Here is an 11500-nt window from a genome sequence, read left to right as displayed (position 1 = left end):
GATCCTTACAGGGACAGAGGGGCGCTCCCGACCTGATCCCTACAGGGACAGAGGGGCGTGCCGGCCTGATCCGTACAGGGACAGAGGGGCGTGCCGGCCTGATCCGTACAGGGACAGAGGGGCGTGCCGGCCTGATCCGTACAGGGACAGAGGGGCGCGCCGGCCTGATCCTTACAGGGAAAGAGGGGCGCTCCCGACTAGATCTGGACAGGGGGGGATGTCCGACCTGATTCGTACAGGGACATAAGGGTGCACCCTGACTGGAGGTATCCACTGAGAGGAGAATTGATGGATCGGATAGGATCTCTCTTTTGGGTTGCGGCAGGGACAGCACATTCCCAGGCTGACATATGATGCAGATGTTTCCCAGCTGTCACCAGATGACCCAGCGAGGAAGAGCAAGGGCTGGAGTGATGTCAGCCAGTGGGAAGATGGGAGGTAGATAGCGGAGAGGAGCCCTACCTTCTAGTACATGTAAGTAGTGATGGACGAGCGCCGCTATACAGTGTCTGCCTAGAGCAGCCATCTTGACATTTTGGGGGAGATTTATTAAGCCCGTTGCACCAGAATTATGGCGTAAAATGCACCAAAAAGAATGGTGTTTTGATTTGCACCAAATATATAAATTGTTTTCTCCAGAATTGTCACCATAAAGAATGCGCCATGCCAGAAATGAGTTATAGCGGTCAAAGTGGGCGGGGATATCAGATTGGCGCATATCGCGCCCCATTTATCATCCTCTTATTGGCAGAAATCGATTTAATTGTTGCGGACAATTAAGCAGCTTATGTGGTGGCGTTTTGTGTAAAAAGTTGCAATTAAGTGTAGTCCGGCAGGGGGGTGGCTGAAATAGCGCATTTTGGTTTAAAAAAGTCGCATTTTATTGCTGTTGGTGTTAAAATGTTGCAAATCGGGAGAAATATGCGGATAATGAAGTTGACATTTTACAAGCGGTGTGCGCCTTTTGGTATGAGGTGAAACAAATCACCAGTTTTGATTTGTAACTGTAGTATTTTTTTGCCGCAAATGACGCCATTATTGATAAATGTCCCCCCTTGTGTTTTCCAGGATTGACTTGAATATATGACGTCTGAAGGTGGCATCCTCAGAAGGTGAGCAGGACAAATGTGCGCTGAGCCCCTCGGGGCAGCCCCTATGATGTGGGTCAGCCTCATAGACCTTCCTTGCCTTAGAGGGAGTCTCTTTAGACGCCTCATACGTACTCAGCCATGACAGAACTGTCACATTCATTTTGTGAGCGGTCTCAGGAGTAGCTGATACTTGAGGGGGTCTGGGCCGACAGGTGCGCAGGTTTTGGGATTATTTTGTGAGTATTGTGCCTGGTACAGCACGATCCTTCTTCAGGAACAGCTGTGCACCCCACACTCCTCCTCTCTGCTGTTCCTGCGTAACTCGATTGCACTGCGTTCTGGATGTGTCTACGTAACACACACTGACTCAGCACACAGATGGCAGACGGAGCTGCGAGACCTTCCATATCCACCTGCAGATCATCGCTCTTTCTATGGAATACATCCAGGCTTTATTAGAGGACGCCATATCTTTATTGTTTTGTAGATGGTCAGCTCACACAATGCAGCTGCCCCCTCTGCCACCCATCTCCATCATTCCCACCTCCTCACCCCGACCACTGACTCCTCTACCACCCCTTTCCTGCCAACCAGTCCTGTCCTTTCCCATTGCCCATGCCACCACTCTGCCTAGTGCTTTCAGCACCTCCGCCCTCGCTCCTGGACATGCCAAGCAGTAGAGGGCCGGATCAGCCAAGCAGTTCAGGGTGGCCATTGCCAGAGAGGCATGGTAAGCTGGGAAGAGCCGCTCTTCTAAGGCACAGCTCTCACCTGCTGCCACCGAACCTCCCCCGATCAGGAACACTAGGCTGCGTAGGAGAAGCAGGGCATGATAGGGCCCATAGCAGAGCAGAGCCACACAGGGCAGCCCCAGGGCCAGCCGACGCACCCGTCTCTTTTCCCTTTGCTCACAGGATGCACTGCCCCGCAGAGCACGAAGTAACCCAGCATAGCACAAAAGCATTATCGCCCAGGGCAATAAAAACCCAGCTAATACCCTCCCCACATTGGCCAATGCATCTCCCTTCCCAGATAGGGGATAGCTCTCGTAGCAGAAGGTGTGGTTGTAGCGGTCTCTGGTGATAGCGTCTCTGAACAGGGGGGGGGCATTGGCTGCCAGTTCTAGGACCCACACCAGTGCTGAGACAGCCGCAGCAGAGCGGATGGGCCGGGCACCAGGGAACCTCAAAGGATGTGCCACAGCCAGGTAGCGGTCAGCTGAGACACAGGACAGGAAGGCAGCACCTACATACAGGTTAGTGTAGAAGATGAAACCGAAAAGGCGGCAGGCCCCCGGCCCATACCCCCATACATCTCTCCGTAAGTAGTAGTCCGTCCAGGGTGGTAGTGCACAAATGAGCAGGAGATCTGACAGGCTGAGGTTTAGAAGGTAGACTCCAAGTTCTTTCCCTTTCCGTACCTGCAGCCAGGCGGCCCAGAGGGCCAGAAGATTGGCTGGGAGTCCCACTACGAACACAACGGCGTAGAGGGATGGAGGAAGCACGCCATCCAGGTCAGAGTCAACATTGCAAGCATCTAGAGTGAAGTTAGACATGTTAGATAAAGGAGATGTGCTTCGAGAGGAATTCTGTCCAATTTCCTGTAAATTCCACTTGTTGACCATACGTTAGGTTCTTGGCACCTCCATGTCTCCTCCTGCTCCTGGTGGGGTGCTTAGTGCTGCTCAGGTCCGTGGGATGGCTGTGCATGGTGGCGCATGATTTAGGAATACTACATCATCATGATCAGGAATGGCAGGGTCTCTGTGGAGATAAAGAAGACCATGAGAACCATTTCATGGAACAGAAAGGTGCAAAGAATGTAAATCCAGAAGAATTGGGCAAGTCATATGGAGGCACGCTTCTCCACAACATGCCAGATGGCAAACTTATCTCCATTTGTGGCTTGACCTCTGAGGAATTTATTTTTGTAATCACCATGCCCCTTTTGGAAAGGCCTCACTCTCTCGGCAAGCTGTGCTCTGCCCTGCGGCCCGCCTTCTGAACGTAAGTTTAGGCATTTCAGCATCCTGGAATCATTATTCATGACTTTATAGGGAAAAATCCTGGTGATGTCCTGGGCCCCCGGCCTCAGAAACTACTCAGTAGCTCAGCATTGCAGGCCTGGATGTCACCAATGACCTGTAAGCCAGCCTACGGTAAGTGTAGGGTGCCACATACCGCTATAGGGCTGTAGTAATAGTGCATGGCTATCATACCTACAGCCCTATAGTACATAGCGCCCTACACTTACCATGCTCCATATACTCTATAGGGTCTTACATAATTCTGCTGCTAGGACTTAACACAGTGGTGCTGGAATGTTTGTGAACCCTTCAGAATCTTCCATATTTCTGCATAAATTTTACCTAAAACTACATCAGAGTTTCACACAAGTCCCGAAAGTTAGATAAAGAACCAAAATCAAAGAAATGAGTCAAATATTAGACCTGGACGAAAGTGATCCAATATGACATTTCTGTGAGCAGTAGAAATATGTGAACCTTTAGGATCAGCAGATAATGTGGAGGTGTCTTCATCAAATGGGGTGACAATCAGTTGTGAGAAGCAACTTGTTTTATGTGAAGAACAGGGATATATGAAAGTCTGACCTTCACATCTCTGGAAGTGTATTATGGCAGGAATAAAGGAGATCTCTGAGGACTAGGGTTGAGCGAACCCGAACTTTAAAGTTCGGATTCGTACTGAACTTTAGGATTTTTGGACCCCGGACCCGAACCTGAACATTTCAGTAAAAGTTTGGTGTTCAGCGATTTCTTGGCGCTTGTTGAAAGGCAATCAACAAGCGGTTAACTGTCTGACCTTAGAAGCCATCACAGCCATGCTTACTAATGACATGGCTGTGATTGTCCGGAGCAGCATGTGACCCAGGCTCTATATAAGCTGGAGTAACGTAGCGCTGCACGTTACTCAGCTGTTACTAGTGTAGGGAGAGGATGCTGCTGCTGTTCTTAGTGTAGGGAGAGGATGCTGCTGCTGTTCTTAGTGTAGGGAGAGGATGCTGCTGCTGTGCTTAGTGTAGGGAGAGGATGCTGCTGCTGTGCTTAGTGTAGGGAGAGGATGCTGCTGCTGTGCTTAGTGTAGGGAGAGGATGCTGCTGCTGTGCTTAGTGTAGGGAGTGGATGCTGCTGCTGATACTAGTGTAGGGAGAGGATGCTGCTGCTGTGCTTAGTGTAGGGAGAGGATGCTGCTGCTGTGCTTAGTGTAGGGAGAGGATGCTGCTGCTGTGCTTAGTGTAGGGAGAGGATGCTGCTGCTGTGCTTAGTGTAGGGAGAGGATGCTGCTGCTGTGCTTAGTGTAGGGAGTGGATGCTGCTGCTGATACTAGTGTAGGGAGAGGATGCTGCTGCTGTGCTTAGTGTAGGGAGAGGATGCTGCTGCTGTGCTTAGTGTATGGAGAGGATGCTGCTGCTGTGCTCAGTGTAGGGAGAGGATGCTGCTGCTGTGCTCAGTGTAGCGAGAGGATGCTGCTGCTGTGCTTAGTGTAGGGATATGATGCTGCTACTGTGCTTAGTGTAGGAAAAGGATGCTGCTGCTGTGCTTAGTGTATGGAGAGGATGCTGCTGTGCTCAGTGTAGGGAGAGGATGCTGCTGCTGTGCTTAGTGTAGGGAGAGGATGCTGCTGCTGTGCTTAGTGTAAGGAGAGGATGCTGCTGCTGTGCTTAGTGTAGGGAGAGGATGCTGCTGTGCTCAGTGTAGGGAGAGGATGCTGCTACTGTGCTTAGTGTAGGGAGAGGATGCTGCTGCTGTGCTTAGTGTATGGAGAGGATGCTGCTGCTGTGCTTAGTGTATGGAGAGGATGCTGCTGCTGTGCTTAGTGTAGGGAGAGGATGCTGCTGCTGTGCTTAGTGTAGGGAGAGGATGCTGCTGCTGTGCTTAGTGTAGGAGAGGATGCTGCTGCTGTGCTTAGTGTAGGGAGAGGATGCTGCTGCTGTGCTTAGTGTAGGGAGAGGATGCTGCTGCTGTGCTTAGTGTAGGGAGAGGATGCTGCTGCTATGCTTAGTGTATGGAGAGGATGCTGCTGCTGTGCTTAGTGTATGGAGAGGATGCTGCTGCTGTGCTTAGTGGATGGAGAGAATGCTGCTGCTGTGCTCAGTGTAGGGAGAGGATGCTGCTACTGTGCTTAGTGTAGGGAGAGGATGCTGCTGCTGTGCTTAGTGTATGGAGAGGATGCTGCTGCTGTGCTTAGTGTAGGGAGAGGATGCTGCTGCTGTGCTTAGTATAGGGAGAGGATGCTGCTGTGCTTAGTGTAGGGAGAGGATGCTGCTGCTGCTGTGCTTAGTGTAAGGAGAGGATGCTGCTGCTGTGCTTAGTGTAGGGAGAGGATGCTGCTGTGCTCAGTGTAGGGAGAGGATGCTGCTACTGTGCTTAGTGTAGGGAGAGGATGCTGCTGCTGTGCTTAGTGTAGGGAGAGGATGCTGCTGCTATGCTTAGTGTATGGAGAGGATGCTGCTGCTGTGCTTAGTGTATGGAGAGGATGCTGCTGCTGTGCTTAGTGTAGGGAGAGGATGCTGCTGCTGTGCTTAGTGTATGGAGAGGATGCCGCTGCTGTGCTTAGTGTAGGGAGAGGATGCTGCTGCTGTGCTTAGTGTAGGGAGAGGATGCTGCTGCTGTGCTTAGTGTAGGGAGAGGATGCTGCTGCTGTGCTTAGTGTAGGGAGAGGATGCTGCTGCTGTGCTTAGTGTAGGGAGAGGATGCTGCTGCTGTGCTTAGTGTAGGGAGAGGATGCTGCTGCTGTGCTTAGTGTAGGGAGAGGATGCTGCTGCTGTGCTTAGTATAGGGAGAGGATGCTGCTGCTGTGCTTAGTGTAGGGAGAGGATGCTGCTGCTGTGCTTAGTGTAGGGAGAGGATGCTGCTGCTGTGCTTAGTGTAGGGAGAGGATGCTGCTGTGCTTAGTGTAGGGAGAGGATGCTGCTGCTGTGCTTAGTGTAGGGAGAGGATGCTGCTGCTGTGCTTAGTGTAGGGAGAGGATGCTGCTGCTGTGCTTAGTGTATGGAGAGGATGCTGCTGCTGTGCTTAGTGTAGGGAGAGGATGCTGCTGCTGTGCTTAGTGTAGGGAGAGGATGCTGCTGCTGTGCTTAGTGTAGGGAGAGGATGCTGCTGCTGTGAGGTAGAGAATAGGACAGAATCTGTGATCAGAACTTGTTGTTAACTCTGCGATCTACAGCGATTTTTTTTGTGTGGGTGCAATGCAACATTTTTGTACCCTGTCCAGTAACAAGTGGGCATCAGCGGCCATTTTGTGCAAGTTCAGTGCACCAGCACAGCATATGTGCCAAGGACAATAATTTAACCCAGTTCTTTTAGTTCAGTGGGCGACATGTACCCATTTTTTAAGTGCACCTGCACTGCATATGTGCCAGGGGAAAGGAAAATAATATAGGAAATCAGGGACCCAGGGGGTGACATATTCACATTTTTTTCTGTAAAGTACAATCCAAGTAAATCCATTTGTTAGATTCTGTGGGGACAAATTATAATTTTTTTTTTGCTAAAAAGTACATTTGCACCCTGCACTGAATTTGTGATAGTGAAATAAAATCTGTTTAATCGTGGGCAGTGATGGCCAGTTCGCCGTGTTCGCCCGCGAACACACGTGAGCTGCCATCTTAACTGACAAGTCCAGCGAGGTACAGGTAAGCCCTTACCTGTGCCTGTGCGCGAGCCGGTCTGAAATGAAATGCGGTGTCCGGGTGCAGGCAGTTCCGAGAACAGCCCGATGAAGGCCCCCGGCGGCTATTTTCGGAACTGCCTGCTCCCGGTAACCGCATTTCATTTCAGACCGGCTCCTGACACAGGTAAGGACTTACCTGTGCATCACCGGACTTGTCAGTTAACCCCTTAAGGACGTAGGGCGTACCGGTATGCCCTATTTCCCGAATCCTTAAGGACTCAGGGCGTACCGGTACGTCCTAACTTTAAATCGCGATTCCGGCTCCGCAGGGATTAATCGGAACGGGATGCCGGCTGAAATCATTCATCCGGCATCCTGTAACAACGCAGGGGGGGGTCATTTGACCCCCCTGTATCGGCGATCGCAGAAAACCGCAGGTCAATTCAGACCTGCGGTTTGCTGCGTTTCCAGTCCATTCGGGTCTCCGGTGACCTGATAGACCGGAAAAAGACTGTGATCGGTGGCGTGATTACACACCACCAATCACAGTCCGTGCATTTGGAGAGGCGGTGCTGGCCCTGGTGCTGAACGTCGCTGTCCAGGGTGCTGATTGGTGCAGGGGAGAGAGGCGCGAGATTCAAACTTCCTGCGCTCCTCTCTCCCCTCCTCTTCCTGTTCTGCACGAGCACCCGGCAGCATCGTCCAGCACCAGCTCCTGAGTCCCCCTAATCGGCATCCATCACCCTCCTGCACCCATCGCCATCCAGGTAGGTTAGGGTCAGTGAGGGAGAGGCACCGTTAGGCAGGGATAGAAGGGAAAAGTTAGTTAGGAAAAAAAAAAAAAAGAACTTTTATCTAAACTTTCTTTGTTCCATCTTTCAGACCCCAGACCCCCCCCCCCCCTGCCATTTTGGTTTCCCGGCCCACCAAATAAGCCCACCGGAGCCCCCTGCCGATGAACTTAGCTGGTGTCCCCCAGTGGACTTTGAGCCCGAGATTACGGATTTTGTTGGCAATCCTGGAATCCAGATTCCCACAGTGGGGTTTACTGAAATTGACTTTTTTTTTTTTTTCAGTAACCCACTGGTGAATCTGATGGTGGAGCAGACAAACCTGTACGCCCAACAGTTCGTCGCTCAAAACCCGGGCGCCGGTCAGTGCAGCCGAGATGACGACATTTTGGGGCCTCGTGCTGCATATGGGTCTAGTGCAAAAACCCAGTGTCAGGCAATACTGGAGTGGGGACGTCCTATACCAGACCCCACTGTACAGTACGGCCATGACACGTCCCCGGTTTGAGGCCATCCGGAAATGTCTGCATTATTCCGATAATGCAGCATGTCCCCCCCGAGGTGATCCTGCCTATGACCGTCTGTATAAGATACGGCCGGTCATCGATCACTTCGGGGCCAAATTTGTGCAGGCCTACGTAACTGGAAGGGAGGTCGCGGTTGATGAGTCTCTCGTTGCGTTCAAGGGGAGACTCATTTTCCGCCAATACATTCCCACAAAGCGGGCGAGGTATGGCGTGAAGCTGAACAAACTTTGTGAGAGTACCTCAGGGTGCACTTACAAATTTCGTGTATACGAGGGGCGAGATTCCCGTATTCGTGAGATTCAGCAGTCACTGGGACCAGAGTGTGGCTTTTTGTCACCTCACTGACTGATTATTTTGATAAAACATACATTTTAATGATTCATTTTAAAATGTTTATTTTCACTCTAAATGCCTAAGATTTAAAATTCCTCAGAACTTGGAGAGATGGGAATTATATCTAATACTGATACATGGACTTGTTCCCTGCTGGGTGCCTGATATCTCCTCAGGACTATCCCCCTTCTTTTCATGTATCCTACTCCTTCAAGTCACACTGTTTTCTATACCAGCTATTTATTTCGCTGTGTATACTATCTCCCCTGTTGGGGTTCCCTTCTCTCCAATTCTGAACTAAAACCAGTGTTACTCCTGCATCCCTACATGTTTCGCCGTATCAACGGCTTCTTCAGGGGGTGGCGTGCAGGCAACAACGTGTGGGAGGCTATCCCAAGGCTTTATGCCTTCTCTTTATGTGGGCAAGTGTCCTCCAGCCAATCGCCGGAAGAATCTGCTTGATTGACACCTCTTACGGCCAATAGTTATCCATTTCCGGTATCCTCCGGTGACGTCATCGGTCCACCTTTGATGATCCATCGTCGCCTACCCGTGACGTCTCTGCTCTGACGTGTACTTCCTCTTGCGGCTCGCGTCACGTCCTCGCTTCGCGCATGCGCTTGGACTTAGAATTTCTCCTGCGTCTCGATCGGTTTCTGTCCCCGACCCTCTTACCTGCGCCTGCGCCCGGACTTTGTGCAGTTTCCTTCACTGCCTACAATATCCAGCTTCATTATGGGTACCCTATATTTCTATTATCCTTTATTTATTTCTATTACTATTTTTATTTTTTTATTATTTATTCTATTATTTCATATGGGAGGAGGTGGGCAGGAGGGGAAGGAAACATAAGGAAGAACAAATTGTGATGTTACCTTAATTTTTTTCTCACTTCAGAGGGGATATCTCATCTTCTCTTCTATATTTTTATATACCAGCTCTATACCCTTCATCCAGGTCATTCATCACTTGTTGATCTATTATTTTTGGATTAATTTATTCCCTACATTGATTGTTATTTTTCTTGGAGGAAAGAAAAAAGGGGGGGGGGGGGGGAAACTATATTTATTTTTTAATATATATATGTAGAACTTTTATATCACTCCTTGTTATTTAAATAAAAAAAAAGTTATATTCTTTATATGTCCTGGAAATAATTTCATATTGTGTTTCCTTCACTATTTTGTCCCTATTAAATTATAGAAGATATTCATACCTATTTTTATTTCTTATTGTTTATTATTATTCATTTTTTTATTTTTCTTATTTTTTATCTTTTTATTCTTATTTTTATTATTTTATTCTTATTGTTTTTTTATTTTATTTTTTTGTATTTTTTTATTTCTTAATTTCTATTGCTTCTTTTTTATTATTTATTACTATTTAGTGTTCAATTATTTTTCATTTATTGTTCTTATTTATTTTTCAAATATGTTATTATTTTTTTCTTTTTTCCCTTTTTTCCTCCCTCATTTCATTCTTGTTTTTTCTATTACTAATCTTATATTTTCTACTTATAATTCTTTTATTGTTGTTTCTCCTATAGATTCCTTCTCCTTGTCCCACCGGATGTCTACCTCTCTAGGATCCCCACCTGGGTCAAGGAATATCGGTCAGTACCTCATGGACGTCTTACTTTATTTCTGGATTCTTTTTCTATTTTCTTTTTATACATATATTTTTTCGTAGTTGTTTTTATTATTATTTTTACTGCCGGATTGGATGAATGCTGTTACTCTATCCACTTTTATTAATGGATTTATTTCCAGTATCTAGATGTATTTTTTACCGTTTGCAGATCTTCCTGAATTCTATAATTTGGGAGATAACGGCAAGACGATACTCAATAAAGAAAAGTTACAGAAGAAGAAAAAGAAAAGAAAAAATAGCCAAAACAGGAATTCTAACAGAGATTATTGTGGGAGGCCCCCACATGCTAAAACAATAAATATAATAGGAAGATCTGCAAACGGTAAAAAATACATCTAGATACTGGAAATAAATCCATTAATAAAAGTGGATAGAGTAACACCATTCATCCAATCCGGCCATCCCCTGAAGAAGCCGTTGATACGGCGAAACATGTAGGGATGCAGGAGTAACACTGGTTTTAGTTCAGAATTGGAGAGAAGGGAACCCCGACAGGGGAGATAGTATACACAGCGAAACAAATAGCTGGTATAGAAAACAGTGTGACTTGAAGGAGTAGGATACATGAAAAGAAGGGGGATAGTCCTAAGGAGATATCAGGCACCCAGCAGGGAACAAGTCCATGTATCAGTATTAGATATAATTCCCATCTCTCCAAGTTCTGAGGAATTTTAAATCTTAGGCATTTAGAGTGAAAATAAACATTTTAAAATGAATCATTAAAATGTATGTTTTATCAAAATAATCAGTCAGTGAGGTGACAAAAAGCCACACTCTGGTCCCAGTGACCGCTGAATCTCACATATAAATAAATATAGTGTGGCCACCTCCCGAAGGACCCAAAAGTCTGTTGAATAAAAGATTCCCGTATTCAACCCCCAGAATGTCCCCCCACTCTGGGAGTTAGCGGGAAACTCGTTTGGGACCTTATGTACCCACTGCTGGATAAGGGTTACCACCTTTACCTGGATAACTTTTATACTAGTATCCCCTTGTTCCAGTCCCTTGCCGCCAGATCCACGTTCGCTTGTGGGACCGTGCGGAAAAATCAACGCGGCCTCCCTGCCTACCCCCTCCAGGTACCTATCCCCAGGGGTGAGACCCGTGCCCTTACCACTGGAAACCTGTTGCTGGTCAGGTATAAGGACAAGAGGGATGTCCTTATACTGTCCACAATCCACGGTAACGGCACCACCCCCGTCTCTGTGCGAGGTACCGCGGCAACGGTCCTCAAGCCCGATTGTATCGTTGACTACAATCGGTATATGGGAGGAGTTGATCTCTCTGATCAAGTCCTCACGCCATATAACGCCATGCGCAAAACCCGGGCATGGTACAAAAAAGTTGCGGTCTACTTGGTACAGGTTGCCATGTACAACTCTTTTGTGCTGTCCCGGAGCGCTGGCAGCACAGGGACATTCCTCCAGTTCTATGAGGCAGTCCTCAAGGACCTGATCTTTTCTGACCGGGAAAGA

General features: G+C 48.1%; 1 protein-coding gene across 1 annotated transcript; it reads right to left on the bottom strand.

The window, feature by feature from the left end:
* Positions 1–1587: 1587 nt before the first annotated feature.
* Positions 1588–2850, bottom strand: LOC122923108 (G-protein coupled receptor 4-like). Its single transcript, XM_044273833.1, has one exon. It carries the CDS (start codon positions 2713–2715, stop codon positions 1588–1590), a length of 1128 nt encoding a protein of 375 aa, XP_044129768.1. The 5' UTR covers positions 2716–2850.
* Between the last annotated feature and the right edge of the window lie 8650 nt (positions 2851–11500).

The sequence above is a fragment of the Bufo gargarizans genome, unplaced genomic scaffold (assembly GCF_014858855.1).
Source record: "Bufo gargarizans isolate SCDJY-AF-19 unplaced genomic scaffold, ASM1485885v1 original_scaffold_1195_pilon, whole genome shotgun sequence".
NCBI lineage: Eukaryota > Metazoa > Chordata > Amphibia > Anura > Bufonidae > Bufo > Bufo gargarizans.
The sequence above is the reverse complement of the archived record's forward strand: the minus strand, read 5'-3'. Positions and strand labels throughout refer to the sequence as shown.

Bases quoted from the DNA above. Each gene is read 5' to 3' on its own strand.
- LOC122923108 (XM_044273833.1), bottom strand. From the start codon at position 2,715: ATGGTCAACAAGTGGAATTTACAGGAAATTGGACAGAATTCCTCTCGA.